At 40.2% G+C, this 20,850-nt stretch overlaps 2 protein-coding genes across 3 annotated transcripts in view; one reads left to right on the top strand and one right to left on the bottom strand.

The window, feature by feature from the left end:
- wnk1a (WNK lysine deficient protein kinase 1a) overlaps positions 1-15,270 on the top strand; it is a 34,624-nt gene extending 19,354 nt beyond the window's left edge. The window contains exons 4-26 of one of the 2 annotated variants that reach the window (XM_037683468.1): positions 858-1,015; positions 1,829-1,917; positions 2,015-2,234; positions 2,607-2,708; positions 2,854-3,220; positions 3,317-3,468; positions 4,743-4,805; positions 5,687-5,794; positions 7,163-7,242; positions 7,347-7,509; positions 7,593-7,709; positions 7,978-8,091; positions 8,190-8,235; positions 8,330-8,455; positions 8,577-9,454; positions 9,554-9,628; positions 10,420-10,539; positions 10,633-10,939; positions 11,256-11,430; positions 11,520-11,710; positions 11,843-11,962; positions 12,285-12,514; positions 12,593-15,270. In XM_037683468.1, the coding sequence (XP_037539396.1) occupies positions 858-1,015; positions 1,829-1,917; positions 2,015-2,234; positions 2,607-2,708; positions 2,854-3,220; positions 3,317-3,468; positions 4,743-4,805; positions 5,687-5,794; positions 7,163-7,242; positions 7,347-7,509; positions 7,593-7,709; positions 7,978-8,091; positions 8,190-8,235; positions 8,330-8,455; positions 8,577-9,454; positions 9,554-9,628; positions 10,420-10,539; positions 10,633-10,939; positions 11,256-11,430; positions 11,520-11,710; positions 11,843-11,962; positions 12,285-12,514; positions 12,593-12,976 (4,385 nt within the window). In that variant the 3' untranslated portion in view covers positions 12,977-15,270. Of the gene's footprint in view, positions 1-857; positions 1,016-1,828; positions 1,918-2,014; positions 2,235-2,606; positions 2,709-2,853; positions 3,221-3,316; positions 3,469-4,742; positions 4,806-5,686; positions 5,795-7,162; positions 7,243-7,346; positions 7,510-7,592; positions 7,710-7,977; positions 8,092-8,189; positions 8,236-8,329; positions 8,474-8,576; positions 9,455-9,553; positions 9,629-10,419; positions 10,540-10,632; positions 10,940-11,255; positions 11,431-11,519; positions 11,711-11,842; positions 11,963-12,284; positions 12,515-12,592 lie in introns of both variants that reach the window. The other variant, XM_037683467.1, reaches the window with a different exon arrangement.
- Positions 15,271-15,742: 472 nt separating this feature from the next.
- rad52 (RAD52 homolog, DNA repair protein) lies at positions 15,743-18,353 on the bottom strand. Its single transcript, XM_037682818.1, has 9 exons — positions 18,290-18,353; positions 17,992-18,059; positions 17,748-17,866; positions 17,585-17,660; positions 17,280-17,500; positions 17,020-17,207; positions 16,163-16,225; positions 15,879-16,088; positions 15,743-15,804 (listed from the first exon to the last, which is right to left on the bottom strand). Exons 1-9 carry the CDS (start codon positions 18,336-18,338, stop codon positions 15,743-15,745), a joined length of 1,056 nt encoding a protein of 351 aa, XP_037538746.1. The 5' UTR covers positions 18,339-18,353.
- Positions 18,354-20,850: the final 2,497 nt, after the last annotated feature.

Genomic DNA, 20,850 nt, shown 5'->3' with positions numbered 1-20,850 from the left:
GCTCTAGCCTCAGCTGTGCCCCATTCTGCTGTTTGGAATGAATAGGGTACTGCTGGTCATTGAGTAAGTATCTTTTATGGGCCTGGTAAGTCTTAACAGTGTGCTGTAATACACATCAATATCAAAAACCATTACAATCAAATAACCAAATGAGTTTTTCTGTGTAGGACCTGAGATTGAATCTAAAAGTCGTTTCAAAAGGGCTGATGTGCAGGACACATTGTTCAGCTCTGTAACTAGCTAATGGATGTGCTTCTGTCAGCCTTCACCTCAACACTTTTGTTCTGCAGGTCAGGAGGAGGTGGTAGGTCAAACTTCAAAAGGTAAGTGGTACTTGAAGGGTAATGTTAGATTTGTTTTAAAATAAGGTCTTGACAAAAGTCACTTCCATGGCTAGTTGTTTTTCTTACAGAGCTAATTGGCACATGTTTGAACAAATTCAATTTGATTTGAGCTTGTGAAATAAGTGCTTCAAGTTTAAGCTATTGCAAATAGCATTATTTCCTGCCAGAATGTGTGTTCTGAACATTGGTTACCACAGTCACACTATTATAACCCAACATGTGAAGGTCTTACACAGACAAACACGTCCTTTTAACTCTGCAGTTTAACTGAGCCCACCTTCCCCCTTCTTTTTTTTGTTTTTTTGTCTCTTTTTTTGCTTTCCTTTTTTTTTCTATCCTCCAACTTTCACCTCACAGGTTCTACTCCAGGAGATGTCAGCAGGCTGGTCACTCTTCTCATCCTCTTCTTCCTCAACCCCCATGGGTTAGAGGAGCAGAGGGGCATTGGGTTGTGAGAAGCCCACTCAGTCAGTAAGGGAGTTCGAGAGTTCTGAATAGTTGTTTTGATTTAAGGTACCCCTGAGTTCATGGCGCCAGAGATGTATGAAGAGAAGTACGACGAGTCAGTGGATGTTTATGCCTTTGGAATGTGCATGCTGGAGATGGCCACCTCAGAGTACCCTTACTCAGAGTGCCAGAACGCTGCACAGATCTACCGCAGAGTAACCAGCGTAAGTCTTCTCTTCAACCCTCCACGTCACGCCTCAGCCATGCCTTCACCTCCTCCTATGTACCAAGAAGGCAATTGTCTCTGGAATCATTTTTCATTCCTGTTGACACTCTTTGGTTTATCTTTCATTCTGTCCTCAATTCACTCCTACCTTAATAGAAAATGTGATTTTTGCACCAAAAATAAAAACAACCTTTGCTTTACTTAGTTTTTCTTTCTATCTTTTTTTTATTATTCTGAATCAGTGTTAAGTAGGCATATAGAACTTAGACCTGGTAGATTATAAGCAGGCTCAGAAAACAGTCATGTTATTTTCCTTGCAGTCATGTAATCTTGTCTGAAAGGAAGTAAGTGCATCAGATACATGCATATTTATTCATGCACATCTTGTTGAAATATTTTTGAAATGGTCAGTAATTTATGCTTCATGTTTCTAGAGTCTTCTATCATCACTTTTCCTCTGTCATCTGTCTTAAGACCTTCTCTTATTTTTTTCCTTTGTTGCACATTAGATAGACTTTCAGTAATTTTTTAAAGATCATTCTCCATGTCTGACCTTTACAAATCTAAGCATATGCGGATATAAAAACATTTAGTTTAATTTACGAAAAATAAGTCTTATAAAAATAATTTGGTTTAAACAACATTTATTTTGGATGCAATTTTGAAATTATACCAGACAAATAGATCTGTTTTCTGTTGCCTCAGTCAAGTTTAGTTTGAGACAAAGTGTGTGAGGTACCGGTATTCTCCAGACATAGAAAAGGTTAGAGTTGGAAGGTAGTTATTATTTAGGGTTCTGTGTTTTCTTTAGGGGGTGAAGCCAGGCAGTTTTGACAAGGTGGCCATTCCTGAAGTGAAGGAGATCATCGAGGGATGTATACGACAGAACAAGAATGAGAGGTCTCAAACTTTAAAACAACACATTTTATAAGTTCTGGGTATTTGCTTCTTCAGGAAAATCATCATTTGCTCACTACAATTTTTTTCATCCTTTTAGATACTCCATCAAAGACCTTCTGAACCATGCATTCTTCCAGGAAGATACAGGTGTACGAGTAGAGCTGGCAGAAGAGGATGATGGTGAAATGGAGGCAATTAAGTTGTGGCTGAGAATTGAGGATATAAAGAAACTTAAGGGGAAGTACAAAGACAACGAAGCCATTGAGTTTTCTTTTGACCTCAACAAAGATGTCTCAGAGGATGTGGCTCAGGAAATGGTGAATTGAACTGATTTATTACCATGAATAGCCTTTTTGACACAGCTCCTTTCAAGACAGGGCTGATGTGCCTTTTCTTGCACATTGGTTTCTTGTGAATTAATTTGAAGACAGAACTACAGGGTTAAGTTAATGTTGCATTTGATTCACTGCTGACCTGGCAATGGAAGCAATCACAAGGCTGAAATATTTTTTGTGTAAAAGAGACTACAAACAAACACACATAGCATAAATGTAAACAAAGGTTTTTTTGTTTGTTTGTTTGTTTGTTTTTGGGACAGCTGTGTAAAAAGGGCTACTGATTAAAAATGGGTTTATTATCTTAGTACCGGTACTTAAGTTCATCACTGATTGTGTGTCTGTTTTCTACAGGTTGAATCTGGTTATGTTTGTGAAGGTGACCACAAGACTATTGCAAAAGCCATTAAGGATAGGGTGTCTTTAATTAGGCGCAAGAGGGCACAGCGACAGCAGGTTAGTTCATGTTCGTCATGAGGGTTTGTGTTCCATGTGTGTTGAATTTGTTTTATTCAGTTGGTGTTTGTCTGTGCACTTTGATGGTTTTGTTCCTTGTCAACATTGGTGGATTTTGATGCATTTCTCACTGATTATGTTGAAGGTCAGAGAAGATCAGGAGAAGAGAAAGCTTGAAGAGGAGGCTCAGAATCAGTCGATATCACAGCAACCAGGCCAGCCGTCCTGTGTGGAGATTCCTCAGTCACAACCAGTGCCACAGTCCGCTTCATACGTTTCTCCACAACCAAACCAGCAAAGCTCTCAGATTAGTGCCCAACCAGCTTCTTTGCAAAACCTTCAGAACTCTAACTACAGCGCTGCTCAATCCACTCAACTGATTGGCATGTCACAGGGGATCTCTTATGTACCACAGTCAGCTGGGCAAGTCCCAGTTCAGGGTCAGAGTGTGAGTGGTGTCCAGCCAGAGAATGAGGAACCTGAGACTGACCAGCAGCTGCACACCGGAGGAAGTAAATATTTAAGAATCTTACTGATTACAAGTTCATTGTTTTAGTTTCTGAAAATTGAGGTTACAATTCTGTTCATCTTTTTGTTTGCTGTTACAGCTTGGGACATGGGAGACAGATTACCTGGTTCTTCTGTGCTTCCTGAGACCCTGCCCCCTCAGCCTGGAGTATCCTACAGTTCAACCAGTCAGCATCTTCAGCCGCAGGCATCATGCTCACAGATGCCAAATGAACCAACACAACTACAAGGGGTGAGAACTTTTATTGCATATCAAAACGCTTTTTCTAGTTCTTATAATCATTGTAGTTAGTACTACTTTTGTTTTCAAATGCATTCAATTGTAGTTTTAGGTTGTTCTCCCATTTAGCCCTACGTATTTATCTGCAGTAGTCTTCAGCATCCTTTTTGATTAAAAAAAAAAAAAAAAAAGGAAAAACCTTGTTGCATAAAATCAGATCTCACACCTGCCATCATTCTATAATTGCGCTGCTCAAGGTGGCTGCATGTTGGAGTAGCTCTGTTGCATTCGTTCATTCTGAGATATTGCTTTTGAAAACTTCATTCCTCTTTTTCTGGATGTAAATCCCTTTTTTTAATGAGTGTTTCCTCTGGGATCAGATGCTGTGCAGCTGGAAGGATTTTCATTGAAACCTTTTTACTTTTGGATATTTGTTATGATGCATAACCATAACAATGAGGTGGGTTTTTTTTTTATAACTGAGCAGCTGATTGAAATCTCACAAGCTCAAATAATACCTCAACTACAGCCCCAAATCCCAATGAGTAGAAAAGGAGGTGCCATGGGTGCATTCCTGTCTACTTGGCGACAGTACTTAAGTGCCTGATCCTGGAGCTGGCTGGAAACACAACTTGTGACAGCGTGAGGACCAGGATCATCCCCAAACACCTGCAGCTGGCTGTCCACAATTTGGAGGAGTTCAACAAGTTGCTGAGAGGAGTGACCATCACTCAGAGAGAAGTTCTGACCAACATTCAGTCGGTCCTCCTGCCCAAGAAGACTGAGAAATCCACCAAGTCCAAGTAGACGGATCAACATCTGCAACCAATTCCTTCAGATCCGCTGTAAGACAGACCGCTACAAAAGATCCTTCCGGCCCACAGTCATCAGCATCTATAACAACTTTTTAATGAAACCAGGATGATGAGTTACAACAACATTTAATTTCCCTTTGGGATAAATAAAGTATTTTTGAATTGATTGTGAATGTCATCCCTGCACTGACTTGCTACTTAAAAGGACCTTTGTTTATTTTCTGGAAGGAAAAATGCTCTGGAAATAAAGTACAAGTAAAAAAACAAAAAACTAGTTATGAATGACTGCTGTAAACCTCTTCCACCCACACCTTGCTGAAAATAGTTCTACCTGATGAGAATTTCAGGTACTATTTATGAAATGATCCAACTTGATATGCCGGTTTAAGTTTGTAAGAATAGCACCTGCACTGCTTGCATTTTCATATTGACTTAATTTTTAGCATGTTTGTTGTTTTGGTTCCTCTTCAGATGCAAGGTGTTCAGCCTGAGGTTGTCTCCACCAGCCAGTCTGCTGCGGGGGCACCTTCGCAGGTATGTTTTATGCTGCGCGTCATATTTATTAAGAGAAGTTCTGCGCCGTATGACAATGATTATGTCACTGACTTCACCCAAGTCAAATCTATGGCACAAAAACTCAGCTGTCAACATTGTGGTGAACACTTCATAAATACTTGCATATCACTGCTGCAAAAATAAATCCTAATCATTTGATGTAAAGCCCTTTTTGTCCCTCAGTCTATTTCATAAAGCCCAGATTCTTTGCTTTAGGAAATGTTTCACCATAAGTTCTTGGTTTCCCGGTTGTCTTTTCCTCCCATTCCGGTTACTTAGTTTCCTTTTTATAGTTTACTACTCTTACCCTGTGCTATGTTTTGTTTCTTGTAGTATGGAGTTTACTACCAACCATCGCCTCCCCTTCAGGTAGATGCAGTGTCCCATTCTGCTACAGTCTTTTAACACAGGATCAGCGTAATGAGTAGGATATTATTGCAAACTAAACATTCAACTTATCTGTACAGATTTGTATGATGGTCTCTTAACTTTCTACTTGCCCATACCCACAGGACCCGAAGTTGAACAATGGGATTTATAGAAACAAACTTGCACATAGTGAGGATTAGCATACAAATTAAATTTCTATGAAATGTTAATTAGGTTTATGATGAAGAATTCCTTGCCACAACAGTTTCAGATGGATGAACTCTAAATTAATTTTATTTATTTTATGCAATGTTGTCCAGCAGGTAAGAGCATGTTGACTCGAGGAGCACCTAAGGAACTTTCTATAGCTTAGAAAGAACCCAGTTTCTCTCAAAGGGACCTAAAAACCAGTATTACTGCATTCTTTAGTTTTGAGTTTTAACAGTTGCCTAATTCTGTTTTTTTATGTTTATTTGTTTTTATCCTTACAGACTCCCTCTCAGCAAGTTGTGTTGCCCCAGTCCACTCAGCCGTCTCTCCCACAGCAGCAGCCAGAAAGCAGCAGTTCACAGCCACAACCAGGAGCTCAGCAGCTGCAGGTACAAAGGCTCCTGCCAGTAATTTACATGGAAATTGATTTAATTTTACTTCCAACACAAATTCTGTCATAAATAAATCTGCCATAACATTAGAACATAGTCCAAAAATAGTTTATATTGTTTCAAAAGTTTATATTTTTATTTTTGGGCTGGGAAAATATACATTTAGACATTCAGCTCAACCCACCAAGTTCCCTTCTTACTATGTACAAGAGCTAAAGGATCTCTGATTATTTGGCACCAAATACTCCAGAACAAATCTCTGATGTTCTTTGTCTGCCCTAAGCTGTCAGCTGTTTGAATGGCCAACAAGAGACCTCTATATTATTTATTTACTGGCTGGTCATAATGTTATTGCTGACCAATATGTGTGCCTTTAACTCGTTTTTTTTTCTCCATTGCTTAACCAAATCTCATGCTGACCATGTTTTGAAAATTCTTCTAATTTTTTTTTCTTCTGAACATGCAACACACTTTTCTGCCTGTCTTCTTTTTTTTTCACTGCATGCTGCTCATTGTTCTTGCATGACTTAGTCTTGGGCCAGTGATCCAAGTCCTATCATGTCTCCACCAATCAACGCAGAGCACCTATACTTCCTCTATCAGGCCTCGTGCCTCTCTGTTCTGCAGGTATTTTACAGAGCACAAGACAAGTCTTGTGGGTTGTAGTATGTCAGCTTGATTTCCTCCTTAAATGGTTCCTGTTCCTAGAAGTATGTGTTTGGTTGTGTTTTAAGAAAACATTTTATGGTGCATGTTTTTATGTTGATGTAAACAGTGATGCCTCATTAGAATATTATTCTTCCCATAAACTTGAGCTGGGCAATCCTTACTCCACTATTTTCTTTTTATTTACATTTAAATAAATTAAAACATATTTTGAAATTTGCAAGAATTTGAATTCAAATTTGAACTTAAATGCTAAAGAAAACCATTTCAGTTTGCTGTTCCTCAAATTGGCCACATAAGGATATGTCATGTATCACCTTTGTTACAATTACACTCAAAGCCATAGGTTGAATTTAGAATAACAATAAAATGTAATGGCTCAACTGATTTTCTATATGAGCACAGAAATAACTAATTAATAAAATATAAACATTGCACAGCTGTACAGCTAAATGGTGTCTCCTTCATGTAACACAGCCCCATCTGGTGGTTGTTATGGATAAAACAAGTCGATTTAATTTAAACCATTATTATGAATGAGCATAACAGAATTAACTGAATGGAAGCCACTGAGACTTCTTGTGTCAATTTTCACATTATGTGTTCGTGCCTATATGCAAATCATGAGATTTTAGGTGGTCCGATCTAGTTTTAAGATCAAGTTCCCAGTTGTTCAGGATTTTTATGTTTGTGTTTCAGGGTTCTGGGACTATTCCTCCGTCAACACCAGTGGAGCAGCCAGCAGGGCCTTCTGTCCTGGCACCACCATCTGCAGAAAGGTAAGATGGTTCATATTGTTTTTTTGTTTTTGTTTTTTTCCCCCCCAAAAAAATAGACTTTCAGAAACATTAAACATATTGCTCAATACTTGTTTCTCTTTCAGCTGCTTGTCAGATGCTGCTTCAGGTCTTAGCGATGGTAATGAAGGAAACTCTACGTCAGGGGGTCGCCACGAGGGGCGCTCAATGAAGCGCCATCAGCGACGATCTGTTCGCAGCCGCTCTCGTCATGACAAGACCACAAGGGCCAAGCTAAATGTTCTCAGTGTAAGTATTTGTCCTTATGTTTTCCATTAATTCTGCTCATGATGCTCTTGTCATTGAACAGTTTCAACCTAAATCTTTTGCAGATTTCTAATGTGGGAGACAGAGTAGCAGAGTGCCAACTGGAAACACACAACAGGAAGATGGTGACCTTCAAATTTGATCTTGATGGCGATAATCCAGAGGAGATTGCACAGATTATGGTAATGAATTTTTTTTTTTTTTTTTTTTGTTAAATGTTCTTTCATACACACTAAACTTCTGTATTTTTGCAGTAAATGTTTAGGCTATCTTTAACATAGTCCTTTTAAATGGCAACAAAATAAATGTCACTGAACAAAGGACACTTACAAATGATGTCAGTGATCTTATATTTGCTACTTCAACCAATATTAAAGTGTATAAAGAATGAGGATTATTTATTTTCCAGTGTATGTTCTAGTTTCTAAACTGCTTTTGCTCCTTGTTTAGGTTGAAAGTGAGTTCATCTTAGAGAGCGAGCGCGAGTCTTTCATAGAGCAGGTCAGGGAGGTCATAGAAATGGCTGATGAGAAAGGAGAGAGGATGAAGGAAGGCTTCCCCCAGGTATTTACAACCCAACACTTTATTCATGAAATATAACAAGTTTTAATCCTTACCTACTGAAAGAGAAGATGCTTTTGTCTACATTTTTGTCTTTGCAGATTAATGACCAACAACAGCCTGAGCTGACTATTCCCATGGTGCCAGGTGAACAAACTAAAGCCAATTAAAGTTTAAACAGTGTTCAATTATTATTTTTTTAACTTGTTTTCAATAACACCTAATATGTTTATTTATTCAGGCATTTCCCCCAGTACTACCACTCAGGTGGTTCATTCAGCAGGACGGAGGTTCATAGTCAGCCCAGTCCCAGAGTCTCGTCTTAGAGAACAGTTCTTTGGAGCCCCCTCTGCAAACACGTCCATTGGTGATGAACCTATGTCTAGTAAGGGAGTAATTTGATTTCAAATTTGTGTTGATTACAAATTTTTTTATACATATTTGAGTAAAACCAACTTTTTTTTTGCTTTTTTTTTTTTTTTTTTAAGCTCCTTTGGGTCTTTCTCTCTCTGCTCCATCTGGAATTCTCCAGCAAGCTTTCATTAAAGTCAGGCAGGCTCGTGTAGACCGAAGTAACACCCTCGATCCTTCTACTACTGAACCAGAGCCATCCACTGATGTTTGTCCAAACTCTAGCAGTATCTCATCCCCCCTGGAAGCTGTGGTTTCCACCACTAGCACTGCTTCTCAACCCGTTTCTGTCACGTCTACTGCAACATCGTCACCACCCATTTCAGCTGGAAGGGTTTCACCTTCACCAGTTTCAGCTCAGTCCCAAACTGGAATCAGTGATTCTAGTCCTCCACCTCAGACTTCAAATGAAACAGCTCACCCACAGGTTCCACCGTCTACTAGCATCCCGTCTTCATCCTCCACGGTTTCCCCTCCATCAACATTGACTACTATTCCTTCAGTACCTGGACCTCAGTCAAACAGTACCACTGTCTCTTCTGGTACATCCAGCAGTGTTGGAGCTTCAGAGCAACAAGCTTTTAATGGTGCTGTTACATCTTCTCAGCCCCAGCCTCCTACTTCATTACCCAATCAGACCCAGATCCAGTCGCAGCCCGTAGAGTCAGAGGGGGCTGAGGTCCAGTCTAAGTCAGCTGGCAGAGATGACATCCAAGCCTTAGACATGAAGCTACGCTCGCTCTTTAAAGACCAGAGCACCTCTTCGGTGTCCGTGGAAGCCAGTCAGAACACAGGCACATCCTCTCCTCCTCCTGGAACCTGCTCCCCTCCTCCTGGAACCACCGTGGTGCCCCCATCTAATCTTCCCGTCAGTTCTGGAGTACCAGGTGTTGTGGGCTCCACAACCACACCATCAGGACATGCCCAGACTCCTCCCTCCAAGGCCCGGTCACAGGTATGTGGACAGTGCAGCACCTACAGATAAATCCAGCATATATTTGTGGTAAGTAGTTTTGGTATTATTATTTATTTATTTATTTGTTATCGTTTTCAGACTTTACCAACAGATTTTGATCCGTCTGCTACACCATCCTCTGAAGTTATACCTCCATTTCCTGGACCCCATCAAGTGAGATCCTGTTTTACAGATTAAAAATTAGGAAATAATCAATGTTCTAAAAATGTTCTTAATCTAATAATTCTCTTGCCAGAATATCTGAATTAAGGCCAAAACATATGAAAATGACACTGATTGACTGCATAGCCTTCAACATTTATTTAAAAAATGTGTCTCGTTTATTCTGCCAGCATAAGTCTTTGTAAAATTTGAAAACATTTGTCTTTTCTAAATGTCGTTCAAATCCTCCAGTTGTGGCTTCGGCTGCCCTCACTCAGAAACACCAGCTCTTGTTAGTTGTTCACTGCAGTGGTTCCTCTGTTTCTAATCAGGACTACTGTAAGCTCTTACTGGAACTGAGTTACAAACTTGAACAACGCTGCCAATTTTTTAAAAACTCTATTAAGAGAAACGTTTCTGTTTTATATCTCTTTTGTGAATAAACTAAAAGTATCCCATATTGGCTCAGCTAGTGAAGGGAAAATCTTGACTACTGAATATTTCAAAGTATGAACATTATGATTTATTTCTAATGTTTGAGCTGAAATATTTCAATGAATTGTTTTAGCCCCGTTTATATGAACTCACAGGATGAATAAATAACTTGAACTTTATATTGTTGGCCTTAAATTTGCATTAAGCCATTTTGTTAAACCTTTAGTAGGTCCTAAACCAAATTTACCTTGACTCACTGCTTCGATTTATTGAGGTGCTTGATGGTTTTCATAGTTTAGATTTTTCATGGTTATTGGGTGCGTAGGGTGTGTTATAAATGTTCTGGTTTTCTGTGTGTGTGAATCCAGTCACAACAGCTTCAGGAAAGTTTAGATGCCCAGCTGAGAAGAGCTCTAAGTCCAGAAACCATACAACCGGGTGACGGTGTCCAGCTTCCAGCAGCAGGTTTCAGTGAAGAAAGTGACAACGTGAGTTTGAGCCATTTCTCAGAATTAATCTTGTTAAACTGGTCTCAAACAGCTGAACTTCCTAAAACCTTGTGGGTTTTCTCTGTTGCACAGACTTCTGTTCCACCTGATGAAGAACCCAGCAGTGCTCCAAATCCACACACTGTAGTTTCTTCTTCATCCCTTACACCATCCTCTACGTCTTCTTTTTCTTCAACCTCATCCTCCTCTTCGCCCTCAAGTCCAGAAAATACACTCCACAGGTCATCACCTTTACCTAAAGATTCAGGCGAAACCGATGGAGCCGCTTCTCTCTCTGCCGGTCAGACCACAAGTATCGGACGTTTCCAAGTGTCCAAGACCAGCATCGCTCCAGCTGAGCCGTCCGCTGCCTCTAAAGTGGGACGATTCTTTGTCACAGGTGTGTAGCAAGTTCAAAACAAGTTCAAAGTAGCCAGCCCTGGTAAACTACTGTAAAGCCTTTCTTTCAGTAAACTCTTTAAATATATAATTAAATATAATGCCATCTTGTATGTTACAGGATGTCCTTTGTAAATATATTCAACTACAAAGATGGCAGCATGAAGTACTGAAGAGAGCAATTAGTCATCTAGCTAAAATTTGCTCTTAAATCTACTTTTACTACTAAATTTGTTGGAATGAAAGAATGTATATATTTTAGGTGTGATGTTTTATCTTTTTAACATACTAATTATATTTTATTTTATTCCCTGCAGTGACTCCTGCCCCTGCACCAATTTCCAGTCCATCACATAGTTTGCAAAATAGCCCCTCATCCTCGACCTCTGACCCTCAAAATACACATCCCCATTACAGCAGTGACAACGACGACGACGACTCTGAAACTGAGGACGAAGCCCTCAAAAAGGAAATAAGTCATCTTAGAGAAAAGTGCGTCACTGATTTGTCGTGTTTCAGAAAAACTCTCCTTTAGGTTAAGACTCGCCTTCCTGACACAGTTTCTGTTGTACTTCCTGCAGACATATGGTGGAGATTCAAGCCTTGCAGGCTCGACAGAAAGATGAGATAGAGGCCCTGTACTCACGGATGGGAAAACACCCCCCTCCATTAGTCTTTTCTCCTGCTGTGGCGATGGCTGGAGGCCGACGTAGGCTCAAAAGCAAGAGCCACAAATCTCGCAGTAGTGGACAGCCCAGTCCCACACACTCAGGTTAGCATTGTGAATTCACTATTTTGGCTCCTTTTAATAAATTCACTTTAATGCCATTCATAGATCCCCACCCCCAGAACGTTCAAGTGTTTTCTGTTTCTGATATATTTTGATCCTGAATTGGTTCCTCAGCTGGAGGTCATGGACCAGAGTCCTCTCCAAAGCGCAGTTTGCCCTCAGCAGTAAGCGGGACATCCACAGAACAACTCGCATCCTCTCCATCTTTGCCGAGCCTCAGTAGTTGCGCCACTGGTATGTTAAAGCACCTGTTTTACACGTTTGACTCCATAATAGATTTTCTTGTACTTGTACGTTTATTTTTTATTTATTTGCTTTATTAAGTAATCTTTGATAACTGTTTTGGACATTTTGTTCCAGAGAATTGACAAGGACGAACCACAGTTTAGCATGTGCTATGTTATGTGTGGAACTGCAATGTATTTTTCTTTATGGAAAGTCAATAAAGCTTAAGTCCTAAAAATATATATATATATATATATATATATATATATATATATATATATATATATATATATATATATATATATATTGTACTTCCATCTTGTGTTTCAAGGATTAGGTGGAACCAGCTCCACAAATGGATCAGGCTGCTGTCAGAACGTCTCTACTTCTATGTCCCTGGGCGCTGGACATGCTCCTCCTGCCTCTCACACTCAGAAGTCCAAGGGCACCTTTACTGACGACCTGCACCAACTAGTGGATAATTGGGCCAGAGATGCCATGAGTCTCTCCCAGTGCAAAAAGGGGCCTAAAACTGGAGCGCCTGCAGCCATTGGACATGAAGTAAGCATTAAAAAAACTGTCACAACTTTGTTTCTGTGTTTAATATTTTTGTGCTAACGCTTACTTATGATTTTACAGATTATCCCTCCAGGCAACATGGGTCGTAAATTCTCTGCTCCAGGCTACCTCTGCTCGGCCCCTCCACCCTCCAACAGTACGTCCACCACCATCACTCATCTGCCTAACGCAAGCAATCCCGCAGCATCCCTGGGGCCACGTAAAGGCTCTCTCGGCCCAGTTGCCCCAGGCTTTGGATATGCCTCTGCCTCCTACAGTGCTCCTCAGTGGGCAGGACCCACAGGCACGTGCCAGGTCAGCGTGCATAACCCAACACAGCCACTGAAACAGTACCAGCCGCCCACAACAGCCTCCGTCTCAATGCACCAGGGCTACCACGTGGCAACAGCACCAACTAACCAGATGTCAGCCAGCCATGGAGGAACCAACCCGAGGCCTACGTAGCCCAGTCCAAGTCCTCGAGCTGAGATGAAGAGCCATATGGGGCAGAGAAGACAGACAGTCATTAATTGAGAACCACGGCCTCTCTTTGCATTTTGCTGATTAGTTGACTTTGTATCGTGCTTTTTTATTTCAACTTCTATCATTTGTGTATTATTTCTGGTAAAGAGTTGAGCTGTGTGGTTTGAGCCCTCAGGTAGAATTAAGTCTGTCTGGTAATTGGCAGAAGAGTGCAATATATCCATTCGCAGCACAAACGTCCCACACTTATCCTGCCGTTAGCTGTGGAAACAAGCTGTGACGGGTCGGGTGCTAGTACCCTGTAATGTATTGCACCAAAGGCATGACCAAAAGCAGCCAAAGGTGTATTTTGAAAGCAGACGTTGCTGTTATGTCATTCCTTTTGAAGGGGAGAAGATATGGAGGGGATCGTAGTTCACACCCGTAAATGTCTGGACTTTAAACCAAGCTGGGACTGAAGCCTGTTGAGTTAGCGTCATACAGACATTCAGCTGAACATTAACCTGGTTGAACGACTTGAGAGGAAAAGCAAAGTTGTCTCTGAGAGAGAATGTGAGTGTACAGAAAGTGGAATGAGAGCGGGGGCAGTTTGTCCAAGTTGTCGTGTAGTGTTCGAAGGAAAGATTTGGTACGTTAGGCAGAAGGATTCATAGGGTTGGCAGTGACTAGATCCCAGAGACTACTAAGAAAAACGCAATAATTGTGAAGTACATAAACTGTCCCTTTGTAACTGTGGCCTTAATTCCCAAACACATTTAGACATTGGCTTTGTACATAGAGATGTCTTCATTGGGGTTATGATTCTGTATTTAACATATTTCTGTCTGTGAAAGTATGATGTCATTGTGATTTAAGTTGTTTTTTTTTTATCATACAGATTTACATATAAGCCAGTGGCTCTGCCACATGTAAGAGCATTGTCCTGGTGTTGACCACCATTTGTTTGCAACTGACGAGATGACGCTGCTGAAGTTCCCAAACTGAGTGTGGACAGGGTGATGAATTTAGTCTTTTTATTTTTTTTCCCCTATTATACAAATAGAAACATGAAACCACTTCTCTCTGGGCTCAGCTGTGAGATATGAACTGTAGAGTTTGCTTATCATATCCTAGAAACATTTTTATTATTACTATCAGGAAAGTATTTAAGAAGGATTTCAGTTTAATGGTGAGTTTTCCCACTTTTATGACTCGTGCAGAAAGACTGCAGTCACGTCACACAAAATATTCTACTAACATTTAACTGTGACCTCTCGCATCACAAGTGTGCGGGGTTTCCTTTATCTGTGGTCTGTTTTTGTAAGCATATATTTAATACAGCAGACGATGTTCTCTATGGACCTGTATTCAGCCATCAGATTTTGATGTTGTTTCACTGTAATTATTATTAAGGTTGTTAAACAACATGTTGTTAGAGAAATATAAAAAAGTGCAATTGCAGGGTTGTTATTAATATCCTTCTCACAACGCAGGAGTAATCCTGCCATTTATTAAGCTGTCCTATGACTGCCCTGCACCCATTTTCTATTCTTTTGTAAATATATGCTGAAGTGAAGTAAACGCTTTCATAGTTCTCAGTCACTAAAGTACGCTTGTGGTGACCCACTCGAAATGCACATGCACTCTGCAAACACGAGGAACACTTTAGTGCCTTGCATCCTCACTAATAAGTTCCAGCTCCCATCTAGTCAGGCAGCCACAAATTAACCAGTTAACTAAACCAGAACGCGAAGTAAACACCAGTTCAGAACTCGTTAACACTGAACCCGAGGCCAGGACTGCAGAACAAAGAGCACATGGAGTAACGTGGAAACGTTTCTTTTCCTCTACATTTACATTTGTGTTGGTTGTGTAATCAGCTGTGTATTTATATATATTTGACTCGTGGGAACAAGGATTTTTTTGCTGACATCTGTTTTTGTGGATTTATTATTAAAAATTTCATAGAAGCACGTGTTCGAGTAGCGAGTGAGCTGTACAAAGGTTCAAAAGTCCTCCTGCTGACTCAGCTGTTGTCTCACCACCTTCCAAGAGTGCCATGCTGTCGTCGTGACTCTTTTTGTCTGCTTGTAGATCGAATTATCTTCTCTAGAGAAAAAAGTGAATTGCTGCAATGCAGAATATGCAATGTTTACCGTCTTACAGGGAGTGAGGAGTATTGAAAACATTTGCATGCTGAAGAGGTGTTGCCATCTTTGTTTTTGATATCAGAATGTTTTTCCTTTAGTGAGTATTAAGATGTTCAGCTTCTTTTGAATGTCACAGGCACAACTTCAGCATCAGATCATCAACAATTTCTGCATGTTAGCTTCACTGGTGTTTAATCTTACAAATGACAACCGTTTGACAATTAGCCACTGTACAGCACAAAACTGCAAAAGTTGATTCTCGCTGTTCTCTGATATTCGGCCGTCTCCGTACATTACCGTTTGAGGCCACTGACAGTTACTCTCATTTCAGATCTCCCCTGACTTCCTGTGATTTTGTCTGTTTTTGTGTTTTTCACATTGTACAAAATGTAAAAACAAATAAAAATATCAAATGCAAGACTTTTTTATTATGGCGCATCATGTTTAAAGAGCTTTGCCGTTGAGCACGTTACTTTTTCCCCCCCATCAGTAAAAAAGAAGCAGCAAAGTACAAAAAAAAAAAAAAGGGGTTGAATGTTTGCAGCTGTCCTTTAGTGCATAGATGATACAAAATAAATAAACTTAAAGTTACAGTTTAAAGTGAACAGAGGTGTAAAGCTCAAGAGTCCAGCCGGCGTTTTTTTATCGTCTGTCCTTGTCTGTGTGGGCTGTAGACTTCACCTGAAGGTTCGGAGAAGAAATAAATGTTAGATTAAACTCAGCCGGCGGCTCGCTCATCCAGACTGAAGCCTCACCGTGTCCCTGATGATGGTTCTGGTGGTGCGCTCTGTGGTTCACCGGGGCCTCCGGAGGTCTGCTGCAGGCTCTCTGAGGAGTCTTCCTGCGCGTCTGCATCTGGTGGCTCCCAGGAGTGCCGGGCCGGATCCCTTTGGGAGGAGGTTCGCCCGCAGGACCGTCCAGATCCTCGATCCCATCCAGAGAAAAGTCCCAGAGCTCGGGATCATCTGCAGAGAAGCAGGAAAAACAAAAATCAGAAGAGTAAAACACCTTGTGATCAAACATGGAGTTGTTTCAGCACCTGTCGTGTTCCTGGAGCTGAGCTTCTGCTTCTCAGACGTGCTGATGGCAGGGGCACCATCTTCTCCTGAGGAGCAGAAACAGACGAGCTGAAGGTGCAAAATGAGCCATTGTTACATTTTATATGAAGATACTTTCTTTAGGCTCATGACTTTTTAAATCGAATGCAACAACACCTTATATTAAATAATTAAAGCCACAAACTTCAACTCTAACCAAAATCTATGAGCAGTTTCTCAGACCTGATATGAAACTCGCTCTTTTAAATCTGTTGATTGGAAAAAAATAATAAATACTTAGGACTTATTTAAAAAGCAGCTTAAGGCTTTTTTAATCAGACTTCCTTTAATTAAAGATCTTTTTGACATTACAATGATTGGATTTTATCTACTCTTTTTCATTGTAATAATTTCTATTAAATTTTTTTACATTTTGTTTTGAAGCATTTTGTGATTTTATTTTTTTAAGTATTATATGAATAAACTTTACTTACTAATATATTACAAGCTGTATAAGAGAACATTTTACCTTTATAAACAAAAAACTGCTAACTACAGTGTATTTAAAGGCTTGTTACAATAAACCATTTAAAAACAAATGGATACATTTGTATTCTATTTAAAATAGTTAGCCGAGTGGCAAACAGGGATTTATTTATTTAAATAGTATGAACTAAGAATATCTGCCAAGTGCATTTGTGATCAAACCAAACTGACCTGTAAACATGACATTTGCATGTCATTCTAATGTTGTTTTCCCTTAAACACCATATTACTCGTAAGGTTTAGGTAAATTATTAAAATATTAGCAGGCTTGTAACATGGGCGTAAATTTGAAATAGAGCAGAAAAATTTCTACCGGATCCGCAGGACCTTCGTGCGACCTCGGCCTCCTCAGACTTGACCCGGTCCTGCCTCTGCTGCAGCTTCTTGGCCTCCATCTCGCTCCTGAACTTCTGCTGAAGCTGCTGCTGGCGCATTTTTCTCAGCTGCTTGGAGTCCATTTTTGCCTCAGACGCGGCATCGTCCGCGGAGTCTGCAGCAGATCTTGGAGGAGGAAAGTGGAGGTGAGAGGCGTGATGACACGATGACACCTGAGAGGCGTTTGAGTGCGTTTACTTTGAGCTGATGTCCTCACTCTTCCTGCTGGAAGCAGAACCAGTGGTGCTGGGAGTGCGGACCTCTGAATGGTTGAAATCTCTGAGTTCCAGCGACGCCATGGCAGGTCGGGCTGTAGAAACAGGATTTTCATCTCGAACCAGACTGCAAAACCGGGCCTTCTCCACCGATGGCTGTCCCTCAGAACGTTTAGTCTGGCCTGGATCTAGAGCAGGTGGAGCCTTTGAGTAGACGAGGCAAGAATTAGTTAGTGGATTTAATTCATGACATCTGTATAAACCTATAACCAGTAAGTTGTTTCCGACCTGTTTAGGGATCTTGTTGATGGCAAAGAGGTACTGTTTATCCAGTATGCAGTTTCCAAGGACATTACCGAAACATCTCAACATGACAAAACCATTTAAAACATTAGAATTCCTGCACAAAACGAAGCAAAGTAACCAAATAGAAACATGTAAACGGCCTTACTTCAGTGCCCTCTTCATGCCGTCTGTGACCGCTTCCTTTCTGGCCTTTTCCAGAGACAGAGCTTTAGACCTCAGCCCCTCGCTGACGCCGTAGCCCACATCCTCATGAAATGAGCCGTCCTGGAGGAAAAATACTACTTTCACTAATTCACGTGAAAAACATGACCAAAAGAAATAAAAATACTTACAATTAACCTTAATGTGATCATAAATCAATTTATAGAAAGAACTAGTGTTTCACTAACCTTCAGCTGCACTTTAATGAAGGCGCTGACGCCGACATAAAACTTTCCATTGATGAGGTCTACAAAGTCTGAAAATATCCAGAATGAGTCTGACTGGCGTTAAAGCTGGATCCACTTGAGTTGTAATTAACAAACCTTCTTAACTCAATTCATTTTGGGCCTTAATTATAATCTTTGCACAAATTAAAATTATTTTTAGGTTAAAAAAATAATAAAACGCGAAGACAAAGCAGTCAATTTAAAGAATAACTTTTGATATTTCATATGCTGTCATGCAGCAGTTTATGATCAGCCGTACCAACGTTCTGCTGGGAAATGGAGTGCGACCACCCGTTGTATCCAAACATCTCATTGGCCAGGCTGACGACACGGTGACCTTCAATGTAACACACCTGTTTAAAGGACAGCTGGGTTAGTTTGATGCATTTTGCCTGCAGAGTGAAGCTCTGGGTGGGGTCGAACGCTCGTCACAAACGGGAAAGACGAACAAAGACTTGCTTTTTGCCCTCCTCCAGCCATTCTGGTACTGATGTACTCCGGTCCCAGCCTCTGCTGCAGGGCTCGTTGCACTGCCTGGTACTCCTCAGAGGTGTAGGTGCACTGGACAAAGTCCACACTCGGTTAAACACAAACAACAACAAAAAACAAAGATGCAAAAGGTTTTGTCTGAACACCAGTCAGACTGCATGTATTATTTTATTTAAATGTCTAGAAGAATGACTTGGAAAATTAGGTAAACTATTTCAGTGACATCATGAAAAGGCTCTTGAAGAAATGCTGAAGACATATTTTGTAATTATGAGGCAAACTTCTGGTGTTGACAGCTGCCCTGGGTTAAACTCAGGGAATCTCTGTCCGACGCGCGTTTCCAAACTGACGTCACCTCAGGTCACTTTTTTATGCAATGATCGGTTTATTCTGTTTCAAATATCCATGCTTTAAACATTACAGACTGAGACACAGACTGACCAGGTCCAAACTATTGATAAACGCTTGGCATAACTCGCTACGGCATCTTATAACACGGTCAACAGAAAATATGACGACCCCGGGTGCACCCAACTTCCTCATCCATACAAAGCCAGAACGCCCGTAAGCACGCCATGTATACCTGGTGACAGCCGAGCACACATCGACACACCCACCACCACCCAAGTGTCAAAGCTGCGTGCTCACCGGTCACTTCATCTATTGCTTGTTTCACTCATTTGGTTCTTACTTAGTCTTGTTTGTCACAGACTGCTTTATTCTGCTTTAAAATGCAGTAAGTTTAAAAAATATAAATGAGTTCAGTGACTCATCTCTGCACATCAAGTTATTTTCCTTTGCATGCAAACACAAACGGATGCACTTCTCTCTGTCTCTCTGAATAAAACAAAGAACTTCCTCCATAACATTAGGAGCTAGGACCTAACTTAGCAGATAATGATTATGTTTACCTGCATGGGTTTGTTGTGTCTGTAATTCACTTACCTGTCCAAAACACCTGGATGGTGCAGGGGAGCTCCTCTCCTCGCTGCTGCCCATGATTCCTGTAGTCCTAAACACACAGACGACGTTAAATATGACACGTTTCAAACCTTGAAAATTAATGGAGTCACAATAATATAGATACTTAAGGCTAAATTAAACCAAAAAAGGGCTTTTCAGAGGAGGTGACGTGTTCTGCACTGTTCGAAGATAAAACTGACTTTACTCTCTCCTAATGTTACTTTAACCAGGCAAGGATTCTGATATGAAGAAAATAATGAAAATCAAACGTACCACTTTAAAACCAACGAAAATGTTATTTAAGTTTTTAACAAAAGTTTTATTTGGTAACTTCCCCTCAACGAGACGAACAGTTGAACTTCCCGCTCGGACTACCGGAAAAGGAGGAGCCTCATTCTGCTACCTTAAAAAATATCGGAAAACAAATTCACTTGGTCAAAAAATAATTTCAGGGTTAAATCTGGTTAATAATTAGCACGAATTTTTTTTCCACAGATTTTGTCAACACATTTTATTGCAATGTATTATAATATCAAAAATAAAACAAATCTATAAAATCGCAAGAGTTAGATAGATAACTTTGCGATTTGACGCTGACGTGAATAGAGCTTGAAAATCCCACACTTTTGTCAAGACCCTGAAGGGGATAAAAATGACTAGAAATTGATGCGACAAGAAAAAACAACAAAGGACTCTTAAGAGGCCTGTAGTGTGTCTTCATGTACCATTTTTAAAATCATTTTGTATCTTGAATAATAATTTTTTTATCTCATAGTGCCATTCAATGTCAAGTTGTGCATATTTTGTTAATCAGATTTTATATACATATTTTAGGACTTTGGCCTTTGGGGTTCTGTATCTGTGCTTTATGTCACATGTAGTCATTTTATCAATCATTTATTAAAATTTGTGCCTCTGTGTGGGTTTATTTATAACCAACAATTGTTAGGTTGTTTAGCAATTGCTTGATTTCTTTTACATTTGGTTTTGTTTCTCATTTTGACAATGTTTTGTCAAGGTTCTTTACTGTCATTCACATCACATGTGGTACATGAGGTGGAACGAAATTATGTGCACAGGGTCCCAGTTAGATCCAAAGAGGACAAAAAAAGTGTAAAAAAAAACCCCAGTAAATAAGGATCTAAGATATAAAGGCTAAATGAATACCAAACAGCACTCTAAAATATCTAACATATATGCCTGTCACTAATAGTACAAAAACAATACACTGAACAGCAGCAGCAAGAACATGAGTTTTTGTGGGTGGATGAGTAAGAATGAATGAATTATGTGGTAATTTGTTCATTTTGTCTTTTTTTTCAGTAGTCATTATGTAATTGGTTTTCTAATTGAATATCTTTGCATCAA

This window comes from Nematolebias whitei, chromosome 10 (genome assembly GCF_014905685.2).
Source record: "Nematolebias whitei isolate Nwh7 chromosome 10, NemWhi1, whole genome shotgun sequence".
Taxonomy (NCBI): Eukaryota; Metazoa; Chordata; class Actinopteri; order Cyprinodontiformes; family Rivulidae; genus Nematolebias; species Nematolebias whitei.
This window is presented reverse-complemented; position numbering and strand designations above follow the sequence as displayed.